Source organism: Lontra canadensis, unplaced genomic scaffold, assembly GCF_010015895.1.
Source record: "Lontra canadensis isolate GAN:19392208 unplaced genomic scaffold, GSC_riverotter_1.0 scaffold128, whole genome shotgun sequence".
NCBI lineage: Eukaryota > Metazoa > Chordata > Mammalia > Carnivora > Mustelidae > Lontra > Lontra canadensis.
The window spans coordinates 3,893,762-3,916,382 of record NW_022631122.1 but is presented as its reverse complement, the minus strand read 5'-3'; the positions used below and the strand labels follow the sequence as shown (position 1 = coordinate 3,916,382).

Below are 22,621 nucleotides of genomic sequence, written 5' to 3'. Positions count from 1 at the left end.
CTCTGTGGGCCTCAGCTTTCTCGTCTGCACAACGGGGACTGGCACACGTGTCTTGCAGAGACGGTCCTGACGAGACCATCTGGAAAAGCAGGGACTCGATAAACAGAGGTCGAGCATCATCAGCGAGCACGTCTCCCAGAACCACCTCACAACACATGGCGGACACGCAGTGCAGCGGCAGGGTCAGTGATCAAAACAGACTAAACGAAAAATTCTTCTCCTCAAGTACCCTTCTCTCTGTCTGAATCTCGAATATGACCGTGAGTTTTAGCAAATTCTCCTGTGATGAAGTACAAAGATGTCACCAGGGTCCAAGAACACAGAAAGTGAGAAAACAGAATCAATATCCCCTTGATCCAGGGTCCAACACCCTCTGACGGCTGTATTATGGGACCTGGGATCTGTGTTGGCTCAGCCTGGGTTGCTCTTTTGTTAAAAGCCCTGGGGCGCCTGGGTGGCCCAGCGGGTTAAGCCTCTGCCTTCAGCTCAGGTCATGATCTCGGGGTCCTGGGATCGAGCCCCGCGTCGGGCTCTCTGCTCAGCGGGGAGCCTGCTTCCCCCTTTCTCCCTGCCTGCCTCTCTGCCTACTTGTGATCTCTCTCTCTCTCGATCTCTGTCAAATAAATAAATAAATAAAAACCTTAAAAAAAAAAAAAAAAAAAAAAAAAAAAAAGCCGCTCAGCTCCTGTTGGGAAGGGCCTGCCGGGACAGCTGTGGGGCCGCGGGCGGCACAGACAAGGTCCCAGACGCCCCGACGGCCTCACCTTTCAGCTCTCGGGCTTTGGTGTCCTGCAGCCTCTTCTCTTCCTCGTTCTCGCTAGGAATTCCTTCATCTTCGTCTCTGTTCCTAACACCAAAATGAAAGGAAATGAACCAACAGCCCCCACGAGGCCTGTGACTCTGCTCACCGCCCCCTCTGGGATAAAGTCGCAGGGGCTGGGACGGGCCGTGGCGTGTCCTTACAGGGTGTTGATCGTGTCCTGAATGATGTGGATCCAGCTGTTCCGCTCGTCCTTGGAGCCGGCGTGCACCTCCACCATCTCGGGGTCCTTCATCCCCATGCTGATGAGGAATAAACCTTTCTCCTCGTGGGCCACTTCCCTGACAATCAGCTTCTTTAACGAGATCACGGTGGATTTCTGGTCCTGGAGAAAGGGGAGGGTCAGGGTAAGAAAGGCCCACGGTATTGTAACTCTTAAGAACAGCTCGGACCTAAGGTAAGACCAGATGTATGATCTCGCTTAACGTGTGGCACCTAGAAATACAAAAACGAGAGCAAAGAAAACCCCACACCAAACTCACAGAAAAAGAGACCAGACTTGTGGTTACCGGATGCGGAGGTGTAGGGACGGGGAATGAGATGGGGGTTGCCAAAGGGCACAAGCTCTGAAATAAAGCAGCTCTAGGAATGTGACATGAACAGGCAGACTACGGCTAAATGCTGTCCGGTGCACAGGAAAGGTGTTGAGGGAACAAATAAATTCTCAGGGTTCTTAAAACAACTATTTTCACTTCCTTCTTTTCTTATATTGTGTCTGTATCAGTTGGTGACTCTGAGCTGAACTTACTGTGATCATTTAATAATACGTAAATCGAACCATCAATGTGTACACCTTAGATAGTGATACAGGTCAATTATTGCTCAGTAAGACTGGAAAAAAGGCTTGTGGTTTAACAAACTATGGTAGTTTATCTCGTTATCTCACCTACACCTTATCAAGCAGAAAAAGATTTCCAGAAAACAAATGGTAATTTGTATCCACAGAGCTTCCAGACATGGTTTCTACATGAGGAATCCTTCTAGGCTCCTCTGGGACTCTGGCTGGCAACATTAGCAATTAGCATGATTCATGGAGCATAAGGTGCAAGAAATACTCTAGGGACAGATCTCTTTAGATCAAATGTCTAAGGTTCTCGAAGGGACTGTGAGAGAACAGAAAAATGTGTTTTTTTTGGTGGGGGTGGGGTGGAAAATTGCAAGAGTATCTGAGGAATTACTCAGAGGAATCTGTCCTGAGCAAAGCAACGTGGAGAGTGTGAGACGGCAGGAATCCGGCGTTCGGACCCCCCCACTCGTGCTGTTTCAATTATTCATTCCAAACGGAAGAGACTGACAGTTCAGCTTACCAATGATGCAAAGACGTATTTCTGGTCTTTCTCTTGAAGGAACACTAAAATGTCGGTAAGCAGAACTGCTTGAACCTCTGTCAAGGGGGGGAAGGAGAGAAAGGACAAGGATTACTTAACAGGGAAGCAAGTTGGAGGCCAACTCAGCAATCCAGCCCACAGAGCAAATCAGGATGGGGAGTGCTCTGCAGTCTTCCAAGGAGACGGGTTTCCTGTGCTGCACGAGCCACATCGGGTCATTAGATTTTCTGAGGCATTTTTAAACGGTAGTTATCGCCAAAGCCTTATCTTGACAAAGCCTGCGAACTCTGTTCTGGAAAGATACGTCCCATAAGGCGAGACTTGCAGAACAAAATACTTTTAAGAATAAAACTGGGAAGGACTTTAAGAAATAGTAAATAGCAACATATTCCACCAAATAAATACTCAGGTCACAATACTCCTCGACTTCGGATCCTAAGACTGGGAGAGGCGTGGAAGAGCGGACCGGAGAGCCGCCAGTAGGTGATGTACAGAAATACTCAGTCTCAGAGAAGTGGGTAAAGAAGACACGGTGTATACACACAACGGAGTATTACACAGCTATCAAAAGCCCCCTGAAATCTTGCCACGGGCAATGATGTGAATGGAACTAGAGGTATTATGCTAAGTGAAAGAAGTCAATCAGAGACAATTATCACATGATCTCTCTGATAGGAGGAATTTTAGAAACAAGACAGGATCATAGGGGAAAGAGAGGGAAAAATGAAACAAGATGAAAGCAGAGTAAGACACTCTTAATCTCAGGAAAAAAACAGAAGGTTGCTGGAGGGGAAGGGGGACGGGTGAGGGACACTGGGGTATGTGCTATGGCGAGTGCTGTGAATTGTGTAAGACTGATGATGATTCACAGACCTGTACCCCTGAAACAAATAACATTATATGTTAACTAAAAAAATATCTCAGTCTAATGAAAGGCAGACTTCCCCCACACCCGCAGGACAGGGATCCACAGTGCCCTCTCATTTCACAGGTACATGGGAACACAATGGCTCGTCCCCCGGCTCTAAGAGATCCTAGCCAGCCTCAATGGCTCTCTACCACAGACGTGGCCTGCTCTTCCTCTCAACTCAAACAAAAGCCAAAGTGAGAGCTCTACTTGGATCTAGTAATCCAGAAAATGCCACAAACTCTCGCTGTCAGAGAACACGAAGAGGCATTTTCCAGTGCGCCCTCAAAGACAAAGTCCGGCATCTCCAGAGAGCTAAGAGGCTGGCCCCTCTGTGTCACCTTCCCCCTACAAGTCCTTGGGGAAAGAGCGGAGCTGACTTATGCAGCCCCCTCCCAGGTGGCCAGGCCCCTTCTAGCCTTCTCTCTGCGTCTGCCACAGCGGGAAGCACCTCTGTGTACTTCACGGCACGGCTACGAAGAGAGCAGAAGCAAGGACAGCAGGTTCCTGGGTGGTATGGTTTCAGCCTAGACCAACCAGGCTGCCGACGACTGTTCTGTGGGCTATTAGTTTTGACAAGTCTCTTAAAGTTTACTTTTAAATAATTTGGGTGTCTGCCAAAAAAGAAAAAAAGAAGTTCCCAAACGCAAGTTTCCACTTCGTTGGATGCTGAGGCTTCTGGGATCAGCGTCAGTGGATCAGAGAAAAACAAGCCCGTCCCTCTCTGCGGGGGCCCAGCGCAGGCCTGGCTGTTCCTGGCATGAGCTCGCCCGAGGGGAAAGGGCTCCCCCCCAACCCCAGCTGCACTGGAGGCCTTCAGGCCGGAGAGCCTTTCTGCTGCCACTGGCTGACCACAGCTTCACGCCCGCAGCTGAAATCCATTCGCTGTCACTCTGGGAACGAGTGCGTTATGTGCCCAGGAAAGAACCAAGCGCTGGCTCCAGGCAGCGGCCGCTCCAGGAAACTCAGGGCCCTGCAAGAGGCGGCAGGCGCTTCCCAAGGGCCCGGCTGCCTCGAGGCCGGTCCCAACGCGGCAGTGCGGGAAGAGTCCCGATTTGGGCTTCTCCCAGCATCTGAGGACTGGGGCTGGAAGGAGGGAGGGAGCCTCAGGGATCACTTAGTTCAAGTTCACTGTGGAGCAGAGAGCCACATCTGCTGGAACCAGGAAGGGCTCAGTCTTTTCTCTGAAAGGCTCCTTCCCTTCCTTTCATGCACTCTGGCACCCCGGGCCCAGTGTGCTCGCTCCTGTCCTTGTCACCAGCCTCTCCCCACTCTGGCGGCTCTCTCACTACCTCCACTAGAAAACAAGCTAATGTATCCCTGAAAACCCTCTGTCTGGAACCCATTCTTTGCCCACCCCAAGCCGCAGTGTCGGCTGTCCGTGTCTCCATCTGACGAAGCCACTCTTTGCCCACGGCCCCAGCCCTCCCTGCCACCGTCTCTGCTGCCTGAGAGCCAGGGGCGCCTGCCCTTCAGCCTTCGGGACTAACTCAGTGCCAGTCCCCACTGCCTCCCCCAGTGCTTAGTGCGGCCCTTGGTTCCAGCACCCGCAGACTGTGGGACAAGCACCTCCTCGCCAGCCTCTTCATTTGGAGCCTGACTTCTAGGCATGGTCAGCTTCATTCGCCTATGAGACCTGGGACGTCTATACTGTTTGCTCCAAGCATGGTGAAAGGCTAGTTAAGACTCCAGGGTAGTAGCTGACAGCAGCCGCCTGCAGTGTTCTGACCCACGAGAGCCGAGAGAGAGGCCCAGATTTCACCCCCAGCCTTGCTCTTCTGTCAGCACGGCTGACAGCTCGGGGCCGACCTGCCTCGTGCATGCAGCTCACGGGGGCCGGGACGGGTGTGCTCAGGGTTGCTGGGGAAATCAGAGCTGTCACACAGGCCTAGCCAGTACAGGTTCAATGAAAAAAGATTTATTAAAAAAAAATCAGATGTAGAGATGAATTAACACACCTCACAGTTACTTCCTTAAACTTGAAGTAGCTCAACCTTTAAAAGAAAAAATTAAAACTAAATGGGAAATTAGTATCTTTTATGATTTCGTGCTTAGAGGGAGATAAAAGAGATGAATATCATCAAGTTTAATAATCTATCTCGTTGGTATGAATGAAGCATACGTTTCCTCTAGGAAAGGTCGTCTTGGGAGCTAGAAAGTCCTCTACCATCTCTCTTCAGAACAAGTGATGTGTTTTTAATCTCGGACTCTGAATCACTACCTGATGGGGTTTCCCCTTCTTGCAACTGTTCCCAGAGACCCCAACCCCAGAAGTGTTGCCCATTTCTGTAGGGAAACATGCTTTCCTTAATAGCCTGGGTTCTTGTAGTAATTTTACACTTGGCTTTTTTTTTTTCCTTTTTAAACTGCTTTATGACCTTCTCAATATATAATGAGTGTCTCACCGCAAGAGACATAACACCAGAAGGTTTACAACAACGGTGCACAGAGAACATTAAGTTCGGGAGGCAGGTATGTCTTCCTATGAGCTTGAGGGAAAACATGAGCATTCGAGGCCTAGGCCACACTCCTCACGATGGCCATGGTAAGGGGGCGGGGGTCAGTGCTAAGTGGCTGCAGACGACAACTGACCTGCTTTTCCCTCTGCCATCTCACCTCCTCCTGAGCCCTCTCCCCTCTTCCTGGGGCTCTCTGAGCCGCTGACCTGTGCTGCAGGACACGACCACCACCGACTGACTCGAGGCACATGAGACAGTCACTGGCTTCCAGGGCAGGGCCACCAGCTCTCCGCTAGTAGCAACGTGCTCCTTTGCAACCGTTCTTTCATTTTCCAGGCTGGCATGAGTTTTTTTTTCTTGTTCCTCTTTGGATGCCACTGCTCCTGGGCCTGTCCTTATGGTCTCCCACTCCTGATTCTCAACAGGAGGGCCACACTGCAACATGCAGACCCACACACCAGCTCCCCCTCTGCCCTCTACTCTCGGGGGCTGCCCCCCACCTGCACGCCCTCGGGGCCACCTTCTTTGCTTTAAAAAAAATTTTTTTTTCTATTTTCCCTAACTGCACTATTCTCTTGTTATCTTATTGGAGGAGTTTATCATCTCCTAATTTATCTCAACCTCATCCTTTCTGATACAAAATTAAGAACAATTAAAGGTCCGCTGTTCCAGTGTGACGTGTGGATGTGGGCTCCCTAGGAAAAACCTGGCGGTGGATTTCTATTTTTTTTTTTTAAGACTTTATTTATTTGTTTGACAGAGAGAGATCACAAGTAGGCAGAGAGGCAGACAGAGAGAGAGAAAGAAGCAGGCTCTCTGCTGAGCAGAGAGCCCAATGTGGGACTCGATCCCAGGACTCTGGGATCATGACCTGAGCCCAAGGCAGAGGCTTAACCCACTGAGCCACCCAGGCGCCCCCTGGCGGTGGATTTCTAACAAAAACCTCTGAACTTTGCCTGCTCTCCGGTATGCGCGTAGACTCAAAGAGCGAGCCTTACCTTTCAACCTTCCGGCCGCGTTCTTCAGAAACACACCCCCGTCCCGCACAAGCTTCTTCCGCTTCAGATCCTCCTTGGCAAACATCTGGCCGCTCTTCATCCGCATGATCGACTTGCTGTCTGTCTTCGTATAAATCTCATTGAGACGCACTTTCTTTTCGTAACTTGCCACTTTGCTGTCCACGGCTCCGATCACGTCCTTCACCAGGCTCAGGGACTGAGCCAAATCCTCCTGCTCCACGTCATTGTCTTGGAAGGAAGGAACAGTCCCATTTTAATCGAACCTCTCCGACAAGGAGGGGGAATCCTACTTCTTCACTCCACACCACCATTTTCCCTCTGGGGACAGGCTGGTAGCGTGTCGGATAGAGTGGGACCAGCAAAGCAAAGGTCACGTGCCAATCCCCGTCATAAAGTTAATTCTAAATAAAGAGAGATGTTTTCACTGACAGACACAACACGCCATTCCACGCCACATCCTGAAGCAGGAGGACCCGACAACTTCAGGGAGGGAGAGGAGCAACAATTTTTTAACTTCTTTGTTTTACTTCACTTTCAACGGAACTGCCTAGGAGCAGGGTTTGCTGGGAGAGAGAAACCTTTCATCTGGCGACAAAGCATTTCAAATTTTCACTTAAGAAAACGGTTTTTAAGGCAAAACACAGGCTCTCTCATAGACCTGCGAGAGCCTGAGGGAGCTCTTCCTTGGGGCCTCTTGCGCTGCCGGATAGACGGGAACCAGCCTGCAGATGGACACGACTGGGTGAGGAGGGAGGCTCACCTTTGGTACACTGCAGTATTCTTTGGAATAAAACTGGGTATTTGGTGATCCGCTGGGTCACCAGCAATATGCACTCTGGGATGCCCAGCCTCCTCACCACGGCGCTGCTCATCTTCTTCTGCAAAGGACAGAACGAATCATCAGGAGCTACAAGACGGACGCTCCGTCCCTGTCCCTGACCGCGCCAGTGCCCCGGACCGCGGTGCGGAGTTCCAGGGTTCCCAACCGTACCTTCACGAACGCCTGGAACCGCTTATCCTTGGTATAAATGTCTTTAAAGTAGTTCACAGACTGGTTGTGCTGCCCACAGAACTTGCCGTACGTCTTCTTTAAGCGCTCTGCGTTCTCCCCTGAAAACTGTGGAGGAAAGAGAACAGAAGTTAAGTCGGAGCTCAGGGGGCTGAACTTTTACCAACATTTTGTATGCGGTGTCCAGTCTATTTGTAAAACCCAAGCATGCTTCCCCAAGAATTCCCCCCAAAGATTAAAATGGCGCAGCAACTTTGGGAAACAGTCTGGAAGTTCCCCAGAAAGCTACGCAGTCACTGTGTGACCGGCAGTTCCGCTCCAAGGCACAGAACTTATTGCACACAAACACCTGGATATGAGAGTTCATGGCTGCCATATTCCCAAGTGCCCCCAAGTGGAAAGAAACCAAATGTCCCTCCAAGGATAAACAGGATGTGGCAGACACACAGGATGGACCATTATTCAGCCGCGAGAAGGAGTGGAAGACGGATACATGTCACAGTACTGATGAACCTTGAAAGCATTATCCTACATGAAACAAGCCAACTGCCATGTCCATATGTTGTTTTACCCCATTTACACAGTAAGTCCAGACTAGACGAGCCCACAGGGACAGTGAGTAGATCAGCAGACGCCTCGGCGGAGGCAGACAGGGGTCGGGTGATGAAGATACTCTGAACTAAGTGTGATGACGGCCGCCTAACTCCGCGGACACAGTGGAAACCACGGAGCAGGATGTTCTTTTCTGAGCTGTAGACTTTCAACGGGGCATTATATGGCATATGAATTTACTTCATTAAACATGTTATATATATTTTAAAAAACAACCACCCAGAAATACCTACGTACTGTGCACTTAAGTCATGCAAAATGTGTTCTAATTTCCATTTGTCGTAAACAGGGTGGTAAGACAGGGAGGGTCACTAGAAGTTTTCCTGTGAGACAGACTTACAGACTTCACCTGGATAAGTTAGGAAGGTATCAGAAACGGCTATTACCGAGGGATCTGCTCACCTCATCTACCTCAGGCCAGCAGCGCTAACAATTCTGCGTGGCCTTTCATCATTCCTAAAACATGTGCGATCTCAATGGCTCGCCTGAAGAAACGCTCACTTTGGGGCAAACCAGTGAGTTTCTGCAGGGGGTCTGTGTGACGCACGCTAAGCGCATCGACTTCCCCTGTACTGAAAACCTCTGAAGGCCACGCAAACTGATCCTTACCAGAAGAACTCGAGGAAAGGTTCAGGGTGGCAGCTTCTCTCTCTCCCCCTCACCACGGGGAGGCTGAGGCAGAGATTTCAGGTGTTCTGCTCCCTTCACGAAGCAAGTGCTCTAATGGGGTGATTCTGGAACTCCCACAGAGAACCAACAAATGGATGCCATGCGGGCTAAGACAGGAATCCTACCATCAGAGATCTTACTAGAGGACGGGCACCAGTACAGAGAGCCATGGACAGCACCAGTTAAGGTTAGATGAGGCACCTGTGCAGGTCTGAAGGCAGAGAGAGGGACATGGAAAATGCTGGGAGGGGATGTTTGGGGAGGAAAGGGCCTCACTTGCAGAGCTGACGGCTCCTACTTTGAGGCCCCATTTGTGGCAGACAGCTGCCTTCCGGCGTGGGCTGCACTGTGTGTGCGTTTACCTCCTGCCATGCCTTTGTCTCCTGCCATGCCTTTGTTCCCTTGGGAGCACAGGGACCCTGAGGCACAGGTCGATGCTGTGTCTGCCTTTGTGGTAGAGACGCCTAGTGAATATATGGGAAAGGGATGAATGAATGCACTAGTGAATTAATGAGGTGCGGGGCATGGGCAGAAGAACATAAGGGAAGGACAACCCTTCCAGTTCTCGGGCAAATGTTCCAGCAATGAAGCCTCCGCTTCTCCAGCCCAGACCTGCTGGGGAGGGAGAGCTGGTGGCCGGTGTGCTGGGCCGCTTTGTCTGTGAAGGTTAAACCAGCAACACTTTTTGCAAAATAACTTCTGGCCCAGCTCTTTCCGAGTAGGGTTGAAACCCTGATGAAAATATCAGCAAGATCTACTTTATGAATTATTTTACAGATACTTTCTTATTCAATCTTCTATGCTCAGCTGGTTTTGAGATAAATGAGTTCCTTTTGATTTGAGGCACAGGGGACACCGAGGTTCCAACAGAGAGCTTTTGATTTCTTAAACTACCCTGTCTCGAGTGACGGTCTGGATGCTGAGAAAGGAAAATGGACTTTTACTGAGTGTCTCCCCCATATGCTAGATATTTTGTGTACATACTCCTTTTAATTAAAAAAAAAATAGTGTTAGGAGAGAAAATCTGTCCTCACTTACAGAAAAAGACACCTGATGCTCAGAGAGATTCAGCAACCTAAGCTTACACAGATAACGAACAGTAGAGCCAGGACATCAATGAGTGGCTGCAGAACCGCAAAGCTTCACTTTTTACCCCATTTTGTGGGAAAGAGCCTTTCCGCTTCTCACCTGGTTCACCAGCACATCTCCCATCCTCTTGATGAGAAAGTTCTTCTCGCTTTTATCCACCAGAGACTCCTTCTTCCGCTCCAGGATCCTCTGGAAGAACTGGCTATGGATACTGATCAGCTCGTCCAAGCAGGGGAACAGCTTCTCCACCGTCTGCTGCTCGAAGAGCAGCTCTGTCATCATCCCGCGGCTGTACACATCGCTCATGATCTTCAGCGTCCGGATGTGGTGCAACTCGGTCTGCATCAGCTCTGAAGGATGACAGAGCTCAAAGGTCAGCAATGTTCCTTTAAAGGATTCTCCTTCAAAGGTCATCCGTGGCCACTGAGAGCCCACTTTGGTTTAAACACCCACTTTGTGTGTTTAGAGCACAATTTAGACTTAAAAACCGGGTCAAAAGCTGTCTCTCCCCTCAAGTGTTCTCATCTTATTCCTCTACTTCGTGTGACCTGACAGTGTTTCCTGACAATGTACTGGACTCCATCCTCTTAAATGGTGGTTTCCCAAGTGGTCTTCATTGGATTCGGAGCCTTTCGTAATTTACTGTGTCCCGTTTCCTAGAAATGACTCGTGCTTGGCTTTCCGTGCAGCTGAGGAAGCAAAGTGAACAGCCCCAAGAGATCTCTTTCCAGGGTGACCTTGTAAGTAAGCACTCACAGTCAATAAAATGTTCAACGAAATTGAAGTAAACAATTTTAAAGAGGAAAGGACAGAAATAAGATCGTGTCCCTAGACCTCAAAGTTTTTAAGGAAAATCTCTGACATGCTACATACTTGAAAATTGGCTTTCCACGGTCTAGCAACTCCCCTGATAAAAACTGCTGCACGATGCAAACCCAGTATTAGCAGGGCAAATGGAGAGTCTCACCATAAATCACTTCTTGCCGTTTGACCACATCTTTCTTTTGCTGTTTCAGAAACTTGCTGTCCACGATGCGACTCCAGGACTCGGCTTCTAGTTGCTTGGATTCCATCTCAAAGTCCCCCATTAGCTGTCCTTCATTCATGTCTGTACCTACTCCTCAAAATACCAGAAGATTAGGATCAAAATCTGGGGTCTGTGAGCTCTCGAAAGCCTACCCCAGGCTCTCCTTGGGTGATAATGTCGTAAGACACACACACAGAGCATTAACATGGAACGTTCACAGAACGCAGTCTAGTACCAGAAAGAATCATTTCCTGTTTGGGAGTGACACACTCCACATTCATGGCTCTGGGTAAGAGATCACATAAGTCAAATGTGACTGAGATTCGGGATTCCCATGTGAATAAGGAATTGAAAAGGACCTGGTAACTTTACTAGTTGAAGAGAGTAGGGTTACGACCTGCCCAGAGAGCTACGGCTGACCGTGTGCCAAAAGTCTAGGGCCAGAAACTGTGTGTGTACTAGAGAGCGACCACAGGAAACTCCATGACATCCCTTAACGGACAACTATCTAACAACTGGGTACATCTGATACCATTCATTACAAAGCGTTTGGTGACTCATAGATTAAAGAACCTTCACAGGAGTAAGCAAAAGGCAGGTACTGTTACTCCATTAACACTTACATTCAGGGATAAGACACACGCCATAATTTCCTCTTACCCTCATCAGTTAGCGACTCTGTTGACTCATTGACCTTGCTGATTTTATTGAGTGAGTCTGTTGAATGAGACAGGAATTTCCAGGTGTTTGATATGTTCTCGTCATTGCCAACTCTGGAAACAAAAAGAAGCACCTACTGTCAAAGACACATTGATAAACCATGGTCTGCTTTCTCAAATGAGTACCTGAAAAACTCTAAAATGACAGCTGTCTGTAAGTACCAAGTGATGGAAGACAAATTACTTAAGTCAGCTACTCAGCAACATGCAACATAAACTATTAATGAAGGCCAGAGACCTCTAACATCACTGCAAACTTGAACTTCTTGAGCCTTCAATTTTTTTTTTAATGATAGGTAATAAGAGAATCTTATTCCTTTAAACTCTACACACAGTATACAAGAAAATTCTCCATTTGAAACTCACCGCGTGACCACTAACTTTAACTTCTTATTCTCTAAATAATTGTAGACCAAGCACTTTCTAATAAACTGTACTCCCTTGGACTTTCTCAAACCCCAACCCACCCGCTAGCACAGGAGGCCCCCAGGGAACGTTTCTGGTAGGACACAAAAGCAAGCCAGAGTCTTTTAACACTTTATTATTTTACTTAAAGACTAGCTTTTTTTTTTTTAAAGATTTTATTTATTTATTAGAGAGAGAGAGATCACAAGTAGGCAGAGAAGCAGGCAGAGAGAGAGAGGGAGAAGCAGGTTCCCTGCTGAGCAGAGAATCCAATGTGGGGCTCGATCCCAGGACCCTGAGGTCATGACCTGAGCCGAAGGCAAAGGCTTAACTCACTGGGCTACCCAGGTGCCCCAAAAGACTATTTTTATTACTTATTTATTTATTTATTTATTTATTCAAAAGATTTTATTTATTTATTTGACAGACAGAGATCACAAGTAGGCAGAGAGGCAGGCAGAGAGAGAGGAGGAGACAGGCTCCCTGCTGAGCAGAGAGCCTGATGCGGGGCTCGATCCCAGGACCCTGAGATCATGACCTGAGCCGAAGGCAGAGGCTTTGATCCACTGAGCCACCTAAGCACCCCCAAAGACTATTTTTAAAGTCATAATGCAAACACATTTTGAGACCGTAACAACTCTGAAAGGAGGGCTTTTTTTAAATAAAGATTTTATTTATTTGACAGACAGAGATTACAGACAGGCAGAGAGAGGGGAGGGAAGCAGGCTCCCTGCTGAGCAGAGAGCCCGATGCGGGATTCGATCCTAGGATCCTGGGATCATGACCTGAGCCAAATGCAGAGGCTTTAACGCACTGAGCCACCCAGGCACCCCTAAAGGAAGGTTTTTGAATAATGACAATACAAAGACAAAATAAAATACCTGAAACATTTTTTTTTTAACAAGAAAACACTAGCCAGCACAGAGGTTAGGATGTAGAGACAAAAGAAGATTTGCATCCTTCAGTTAAGAATTTTGCTCCAGCCTAGGTTACGACAGATAGAAGAGATGTTTTGAGTCCTACATTGGCGATGACTTCTGTGCTTGATGGGAAAGCAGGAGTCTTATTACCCCAAACAGCCAGCAACATCATAATCAGCCCTGTGCTAGCCATGTGACGGCTGAGGCCCGGACAGTCAGGGGCCAGAGCAACTTTTGCAGGGACCACAAAAGGACCTTAGTGCAAATGAGTGAGTGGGGACCTAAGAGTCATAACTGGCCCCATCCTTCACTGCTGTGGAACCGACTCAAGGATCAAGATGCAAGCCCAGGAAAGAGATTTATAAAGAGCAGAAGAAATACTAGGTTCATCTGACCAAAAGAGAAGTGTAATATCTGAAAATGCAACCGGTTACAAACAAAAATCAGAAATAAGTCATTCTACCCGCCCCATTTTCACCTCTTAGTTTGATCTAAAAACCACCTCCTTACAACTCAGGTTCTTTAAAAGCGAAGCTGACCGGGCACAAAGCACAGGACAACGTGGCTGACAGCGTGTTTAAAGGGGTCCCTGCTACAAAATGGTGGGCATGACAGTGCATCAAAACGCATTCCCCATTCTCCATGTCTGTAACACGGGGCTGTGCACGTCATTATGTTACATATTTTTTCCCTAGAAGAATCTGTCAAATGATACGGTTATTAAGCTCTTGTCACCTAGATGTCAACTGTGAGATCTTAAAATCCCCACTTACCCAGCAATGTTCTGTATGGAGACACTTTTGGAGAGTGAGACACTCTGCTGGGACCGTCTGTTGGCAAACATGGGAATGGCAGTGGCTTCATCCGCCAGGAGAACTGCAGATCGAGGCCGCTCCTTGGGCTGTGAGGCTGTAAAGATAAGAGAGGACACCGCCTGAACCACGTATCCCAGCTCATGAGTAGTGACTCATCTAACAAATGCCAAGAGAACAAATTTCTTTAGAACAGCTTTGTCCTGGGAGTCTAAGTGGGTACAAAAACTCTACAGAAGACCATTTGGCAGTGTCTGTTGAAACTACAAATGCCTACATATCCTTTGATCCAGTAATTCCTCTTTAGGATAGGTTTATTCTACCTTTCTTTTTTTTTCAGTGTAATCTCTGCTCCCAACATGGGGCTTGAACTCATAACCCCGAGATCAAGAGTCCCATGCTCCACCGACTGAGCTAGTCAGGCGCCCTGGATATGTTCATTTCGTAAGACATACTCGTAATGCTTAAAAGGACACATGTCCAAAGTCATTCAATGCAATGCTGTTGCTTAAAGCAAAATATAAGTAGCAAAAGGAGATGAATTAACAAATTACGGTACATCATACACTGACATACTATGTAGCTTTAAAACAAATGAGTACACTCTCCATGAACTGACACAGGATCTCCAAGAGAATACTGTAGGGGGGGGGAGGGTGGAGAATCAAGGCCCGGAACAAAGTTGCACAAGAGACTCTCATGTTTTAAAAAAAGAAAAATAAGCCAAATTTGTATCTGCTTTACTTTCATAAAGAAACTTGAAGATACATATAAAACTAAGAAGAGTGGTTAGCTGTGGGGTGGCACGGAGATCAGGCAATGTAGATAAAGAATCATGGGTAATAGTATATTTATTTATTTGTTTTTTGAAAAGATTTTATTTATTTGACAGATAGAGATCACAAGTAGGCGGATAGGCAGGCAGAGAGAGAGAGAGAGAGAGAGAGAGAGGAGGAAGCAAGCCCCCTGCTGAGCAGAGAGCCCGACTCGGGGCTCAATCCCAGGACCCTGGGATCATGACCTGAGCCGAAGGCAAAAGCTTTAACCTGCTGAGCCACGCAGGCGCCCCGGGTAATAGTATATTTAAACACAAAAAGTAACTCAAGGTAAAATAAAATAAAATTGGGAAAGTTTTCTGGATAGAAGAAACCAGAGTTGAGAGAGCCCAGCATTCTGCGCGAGCGCCTATCCAGCCACGTGGGAGGTGCTTGTGAGATTCGCAGACCCCAGCCCTTCTCATCCCTTGTGGGTGGGACCCAGGAGTCCACACGTTTTAGGAGCTCCCCAAGTGATCCTTCTGCACATTGTTTGAGAACGCAGACTCTGACCAATTACTTTAATTTACAGCTGAGGAAAATGCAAAACGCTAGTGTCACCGTTTTGTTCTCATACCGTGCAGGTCTCCTGAACATGCCCAGAAAGGAAGCCGAAGCTCTCATGTTACGCTCGAGTGGTCACCCTGGCATTTGGCTAACAAATTACTTTTCCTTGGTAACTGAGCTCGTGCCCCAGACTCGAGCTGCATGATATTTCTATCCCCGCGAGTGTCAGGAGCTGCAACAAATAAGACTGGGACGGCTGCTGTGACATTCACGGTCTTGCGGGAGGTTTCTGACTTAATAAAAAATTAACAAAACCATTAATTTCCAATTCAAATTCGACTTAGAGGAAGGTGAGACGATGAAACATCGGAAACACGCTACGTGACCGTATGACCAGACCCCTTTGGCAGGAAGCACACGAGAAGCATGAGATGTGGGTTTGCTCCAACAGGGAGTGAGTGCAACGGCAGAGAAGGAAATGTGCTGTAGTGTCCAAGGGCCTGGGGCCCGTCCTCGGTGTTTCAGGAGGGGGCGGTCAGAGAGCAAATACAGTCTGACGGAGGAGGAGATGCTGGCTCTCGGAGAATGGTGTGGATGTGGGTAGGTCGGAAGGAAAACAGGACATTGTGATGAGAACTGTATGAACAAAGGCGGAGATAACCGTGTATTACAGCACAAGTAGAAGAGAACAAAGGGAAAAAAGGAAAGAGGATGCGTATAAAGAATCCGTAGAAAAGGCTGGAGAATCAGAATGAAGTCATGCCATGCAGAACCCTAAAAGTGATAAAGAACTTTTTTTTTTTTTAATTAAAAAAAAAATTTTTTTAAGTAACCTCCACACCCAGTGTGGGGCTTGAACTCACAATCCTGAGATCAGGAGTCGCACGGACTCAGCCAGCCAGCTGTCCCAAAAACTTTATTTTTAAAGGACAGAATAACGGGGTGAAAATAACAGCTTTCGCTTGTTTGAAGCCAATCCCTACTCCAGTCAGGGAAGAGACGTAATATTTCCGAGCCTCAGTTTCCCTGTGTGGGGATGATGGTAGTAGCCAAAGCTAACCCTCTGGAGGCCTACTAGGAGGCCTACTATTAGGTTCTTGACCGGTGTGATCTCATTTAAACCTGACAATCACCCACTGAAACTGTTTTCATCTGTTCAGAGGAGGGATGTAGTAAATGCCCAAGGTCACACGGCTACTGACTGGCAGGGCTGGGACTCAAACCCACACGACTTGAATCCACAATCTGTACTATTCATCACCATACTGCGTCAGGGGGTGTGAAACAGGAGTGAGATACTTGTGGGGGTCAGAGGTAGCATACGTAACCTAACATACAATAGGTATTTAAAACAAAAAAGAAAGATGCTAGTTCTGAAGCAAGGGATAATGTCCAAGAAAAAATGTTTACGGAAGAGTAGACTGGTAGAAGGTAGTGGAATGGGTTGGATCCCTGCTTACAGTGGGTGTCGGTCTGGCAAAACCTCTCTAATAGTAATCTACGAGCAAAGAGTGAGCATCAGCAGACTTAACCCACCTAGAGGGAATTCGCACGCTTCTGGAAGAACTCAGAGCAAGTCCGTGTGGAGCGGTGGTCCTCAAGCTTGAGTGTGCATCACACTCGCCCAGACGATCCGTTTGAGCACAGATCACTAGGCTCCACCTCTGGGACTTCTGACTTAGTAGGTGTCAATAGGGCCCAAGAATGTGCACGTCTTAACGATCCAGAAACTACACTTTGAGAAACACTGACTTAGGGGGAATCCCACATGGGTTCCCGGAGAGCAAATTAAGATGATACCCAGTACCGCATTATTTGTGGTGGCAGCTGGAAATGACTTAGATATCCATCTTCAGGGGAACTGATAATTAAATTATGGAACAGGTTTATGGAAGAATGCCATGCAGCCGTCTAAAACAACAGCTCATATGTAAGAACATGCACAGATCTTAAAATGACAGATTGAGAAGAAAGAACGAAGAAGTCTAAGTCTTACCTAATATAAATGCAACACACAAAACAGTTAAGATATTTTCAGACACAAACATCTGAGCAAAGATAGAGCAGATCACAAGGCTATATGTTAAATAACTATATGGGCACTACGGAGGGGAAGGAAGGAGGTTGGGGATGGGGAATGAGAAAGGGAGAACATTAAGTAAAACCAAAGTGGAGCCTTGCACACGCTGGCTAAAGACAGTACTACGTGAATGACTGAATTCTGTGTACCACTTGAAGTCCTTGGGGAGAAAGAACTATTTACTTCACAGTTTATAAACTAAATTATAAACAGTTTATAAACTAAATTATAAAAAAAATTTTTAAAAAGATTTTGTTTATTTATTTGACAGAGATCATGAGTAGGCAGAGAGGCAGGCAGAGAGGAAGGGAAGCAGACTCCCTGCTAAGCAGAGAGCCTGATGTGGGGCTCGATCCCAGGACCCTGGGATCATGACCTGAGCCGAAGGCAGAGGCTTTAACCCTCTGAGCCACCCAGGCGCCCCTAAAAAAATTTTTTTTAAAAAAAGATTTTATTTATTCATTTATTCATTTGAGAATATGAGAGAGAGAGAGAGCGAGAACACACAGTGGGGAGGACCAGAGGGAGAAGCAGGCTCCCTGCTGAGCAGAGAGTCTGACACGGGGCTCGATCCCAGGACCCCGAGATCATGACCTGAGCCAATGGCAGATGCTCAACTGACTGAGCCACCCAGGTGCCCCTAAACTAAGAAGCTTAATCAGTAAGATCTCACTTTCTTTGCGCAACCCTGAGGCGCCAAAAATGAGTGTAACTGTCAACTCATGGAAGAGGAATTTCGAGATGCGTGGGATCACCTGCTTAAACACACAGACACAGGCTGCCTTTCAAGCCAATACACATATTAGTCTAGAAGACTTCCAAGGGAGTTTGATGGGGGAATACCAGGCTTTTGGTCAATCACCTGCAGCCCTAACTTACCACAAAATAAATGCTCAAATCTTGATTAAGAATAACAGATGAATATTACAAAAGTGTGTTTAAGTCCTGAACCAGAGAGTCAAGAAGGGCTGGAGGACAAGAGGACAGAGTGACTTACGCTTGCTTCTCATGATGACTGTGGGCAGGGAAGACGTGTCCTGTGCCTGAAGGCTCCCTCTGGGCTGCTGAAGGAAAAAGGAAATAAACAAACACATGAGGACCGCACCCACAACTTCTCTTGGGTCAGGTCTCAAGGAGCCCAGAGAAGGGAGAGAGCTCCAGCTTGGCTCGCGGCCAACGGTGCTCGGCATCCCACCCGCCACCCCCACGGGCTCTTCACGCGGAACCTGCCAAGCGCCAGGACCCCGCAAAGGCTGCTTCTCCTGCCAGGAATGCCCTGTGCCCCTTCGCCCCAGGGTCTCCCTTGATTTCAAGACCACGGGAGAACCGCCTCCTGGGTAAAGCCACCCATCACCTCCTTTCTTTTCCTCACCCAAGGCAGTGCCTGGCACGCCCTGAGGATGAGGCACAGATCTCCACCTAGCTGCCCTCATTTACGGTCACTGTCGGCCTGCCGTCTTCCCCTGAAGAGCGGCATCTGTGCCTTTTTCATCTGTTTCTCCAGTGACCAGCATCAACAAGGCACTAAACAGTCCTAAGGTACGATACGAATTTCAGTTGAGATTTTTGTTGGGGCATGGGACAGAAACACTGTTTGTGAGCAATTACAGAGTGAACCAATTTACTCTGAGATAAACTATTAGTGGACACAGGTTACTTCCAATTTAAAAATGGAACTCTCCCTTTTAGGCTGTGTTCTCTTATAGGGGAGACGCTACCTCTACCGTCAGCCTTCTACAGAGCCTAGCACATTCCCAATAGCACTAAGTCCCGTCAGATCACAAACTCAGTGCCTGTGGGCTTAGGCGGGCAATAGGAGGCGGGGCATGGGGGCGGGGTGGGGAGGAAACCCGCACATCCCTGCCAGGACGCGGCAGCCACTCAGCCCCCCGGGATTACACTTCTCATTCTTGTTCCCCAACATTTAGGGACCCAGACTGCCAGATTCCATGCTGGATGCTTAGGATCTATCAACAGGTCAAACATTCCCGACTTCAGACTGCTTGGCAAGTTCGGTCTTACACGCTAGTGGGAGGAAGGTGCAGACCACGCAAAATACATGTGGAAGTAAATACAGGCTGTTACGCAGAAACTCTGAGAGGGTGAGAAGTACTACAGAGAATAGGAAAAAGAGCCAGCTGAAAATCGGGAACGCTGGCTACGAGGAAATAACCAGGGTTGTGAGATCTTCCAACTTTTAAAGGAGAAATTAGACACGAAATGGGATTAAAAAACAAACAAACTGCATCATCAACAAAAATACTTCGAAAGCCAACCATAACTGGTGTCGATGGGCTGGTAAGATCTGGGGCACAGAAGTGTGTCATTTTTACACCGGTTCAGACTCTCGGCCCCTGTATCATCTGGGAACTTAGAAATGCAAATTCCTGGGCCCCACCCCGGAGTGTGCAGGGGAGAGGGGAGCAGGGAATGGTCTTTCGGCAGGTCCCCGAGGGGACTCTAACGCACACTCAGTCTAGTGTGAGGCCGCTGCGCAAGACAGACGTCTGCTCTCTGACGAAGCCCACGGCAGGCTGCGCATCGTGTAGATGCAGCTGGAGAGTGCTCCTCTGACAAGGACAGAAGGACATTTATTTACAGGGGACTAGAACACCGAAAACCACGGAGGCTACCTCGAAGGTGGGCCCCCAAACCCACTCTCTCGAAGGGCCATCCGATAAGTGGTGCCCATTACCACACAGCGCGTGCAATCCCTCCCCACGCCGGGCGCTGCCTCTTCCTGCATCAAGTGACCAGAGCCAACTGCTCTGTGCCCTGTGGACACCGGTGCCACGGGCAGGTCATGTCCAACCCTCCCCCACCGAGCTCCCTAGCAGCTCAAAGCCCGAGTGCCACCTGCTGCCCTCAGGGTGGCCATGAGGAAGCGGGTGTGTGAGCAGCAGGGTGGGCCCGCAGGCGTCCTTCGGAGCAAAACCACTTTGACAGCAACACAGAGACGCTCGAAATGCAGAGAAATGTGCATTTAACACGAGACTTCTGAAAGCATTTTGTTTTCCAAGCGCCACAGATTCCCAAGTGTGTCAGTGAAGAAGAGACTCGGTCGCTTCTGAGAAGAATGACTGTTTGGTTGTTTTGGTCTCAGGGTTGGGACCAAATGATCACAACAAACAAAAACCCCAAGCAGGCCTCTCCCCACCCCAAGGAATGTCTTACCTTCATTTTGACCTTTGCGCAGGAGGCCAGACTTTCTCTGCAGCCTTTGTGGACAAACGCACCGCAACCTGGAAAGCAAGCAAAGCCCAAGGTGACTTCGACCAGGTTGAGAGATCTGGGACTCTGCCTCCCCGCGGCCACAGCCGCCCGTGGATTCCCGAGGAAAGTCACTTGCAGGTCAGAAGGCGGCTCTAACTGGGATTACAGACTGTGGTCCCTGCCAGAAAGCAGGCGCGTGACGTCATGGGGAGGAGGAGAGATGAGAGCAGATGTGATTTCTGAGTCACTGAAACGAGAAGTCTGGAGCCTCTCAGGCAGGAAGCTGAGCGCTTACCGAGCAAAACGGAAAGTAAAAGTGTCTGCCGTCAACATGGGAGGTCGAAGTCACAAATCCACAAACAGAGCCCCTTGCCGGGACTTGGGATATCCGCATGGCTGTGTCAAAGGCAGAGTGGGAATCTGAGAGCCCGTTTATGTCCTTCTGCTTGGGATCGTAACCACCCCGAGCTTCCTCCCGCCCAGCGGAGTCAGGAGACGCAAAACAGAGGTGCTCAGAACCGCCCCAGGCACGTCAGGGCATCCTGACTTGGGATCAAGTGGGAGACTTCCTGAAAGACGGAGGGGAGACCACATCTGCCTATGACACGGGCCTCACCCTTACTTCTTACTCCCTCGGCGCCCAAGCCACTGACGCAAAAACCCACCCCTCTGGCCCTCAGAAGGGCTGCTGTCAGCTCCTGCTGCTGCTATGAAGTCATAAAACAGAACCGCGCCAGGAGGCCAGAGGGGAAGCAGAAACAAACAATGGATCTGTCTGTGGGGACACTGGGTGACGAGAGCCTCTCCAGGAAGGCTCCCTGAGAAAATCAACCGGACACCATTCAACAGGCAGCACCACAGATCCTGCCCACTTCTGCTCACTCATGGTGGGCCGAGATGCCTCTTCCCATAGGCCCTTTCTCAACAATTGCTCCCGCCGTACCTACTCGGTTCACAGAGCTGTAGTGCCACCTGTCACGTCGTACCGTCATGGTCTCCCAGTGTTCTACAGAGTGCTGCCATCTCTTGCTGAGTCTCTACGTCTCTCTAGCACAGGGCCTGGCTCACGGCTCCTATTCAAGACCTACTAGGTCTCCTCTATCCAAAGGCCAAGTGCCCTGACACGACCTGATTATAAGACGTGAGATGCCAACTCATTATCACTGACAGGAGCCCAGGAGGAACGGCTATGCAGGACATCTGATTTAGGTCCTGGCTCTGCTAGTTAGTGTGGCACATGTAAGTCGTTCCGTAGTGCCTCAGTTTCTCCATCCAGTAAATGAGAGGAGGGTCCACATTCTCTCTTGGGATAATTTTTCAAAGTAAATTCCACTGGAGTGTCCCACAAGGTTCACGCAGCTAAAGACTTCAGCTTCTGTGTCATCTGAATTACCACTAAGGTGGCCCCAGCCACCCCAGAGGTTATGGCCAGGGAAGGGCCCTGACTGGAGAAGCCTTGACGGAGGCCACCACCACCCAGGAGGCTAGCAGGAGCACGTCTGCTTTTGTCAACAGGATGGGCCACAGTCCCAACCAGTCTGGGGTCCTGGGGGTGGGGTGAGGCTTTATTCTGGGCCTTTCCCTCCTAGGCCTGCCTCTGTCCCCATCTAGCTGACCTCTTCTGGCTTTACCCCTCGTGACATTCACTCTCTAGTCACCTTTCTGTTAACAAACCTGAAGAGACACTGAAGTTCCTTTACCAATGGCAGGACGTGGAGAGGCTCTGCTGAGAAAGGCTAACGTTGGTACCAAAAAGAGGAAAATACCAGAAGTAACTCAGTCAAAACTCTATTCCTGCCCCGCCCTGTGTTCTCCTCCAGGAGCAGATGGCAAGGGAGTGATCTGGATGCTATGGTCCTTGTCATGTCTACCGCCTGCGGTCACCCCCATGTGAGCGGTGAGCTTCTCTAGAAGTCGGTGGTGAGAGAGACGTTATGTGCCACTGACCAGGAATGCTGGGGTTTCTCAGCAATGTCCCTTTCTGGGCATAAGGAAAGAGACCCCTGGGGAGTGACTCATTCTAATGAGGAAAAGTAAACACTTGGAGGAGGTTTCTCTAAAGAACCGGAAACCACTGGCTCTCATTAATTTGTCCAGTTCTCTGTGACTTGAAAATAAGGATCAATTTTGATAAAGAAGTCACTGTTTTACTACTGAGAGAAACAGTAGAACCACACGCAGAAATCCAGGCAACTCCTGAGATGCCAGTGT

General features: G+C 48.7%; 1 protein-coding gene across 11 annotated transcripts in view; it reads right to left on the bottom strand.

Annotated features, from left to right (window-relative positions):
• AKAP13 (A-kinase anchoring protein 13) overlaps positions 1–22,621 on the bottom strand; it is a 313,801-nt gene that overhangs the window by 12,546 nt on the left and 278,634 nt on the right. For 6 of the 11 annotated variants that reach the window (XM_032842356.1, XM_032842358.1, XM_032842364.1 and 3 more), the window contains 12 exons: positions 20,372–20,439; positions 18,195–18,261; positions 13,757–13,892; positions 11,600–11,712; positions 10,880–11,032; positions 10,012–10,262; positions 7,525–7,650; positions 7,294–7,411; positions 6,513–6,761; positions 2,128–2,204; positions 964–1,145; positions 765–847 (listed from right to left, as the gene is read on the bottom strand). In XM_032842356.1, the coding sequence (XP_032698247.1) occupies positions 765–847; positions 964–1,145; positions 2,128–2,204; positions 6,513–6,761; positions 7,294–7,411; positions 7,525–7,650; positions 10,012–10,262; positions 10,880–11,032; positions 11,600–11,712; positions 13,757–13,892; positions 18,195–18,261; positions 20,372–20,439 (1,623 nt within the window). The remainder of the gene's footprint in view (positions 1–764; positions 848–963; positions 1,146–2,127; positions 2,205–6,512; positions 6,762–7,293; positions 7,412–7,524; positions 7,651–10,011; positions 10,263–10,879; positions 11,033–11,599; positions 11,713–13,756; positions 13,893–18,194; positions 18,262–20,371; positions 20,440–22,621) is intronic. The other 5 variants (XM_032842361.1, XM_032842366.1, XM_032842359.1 and 2 more) reach the window with 3 other exon arrangements.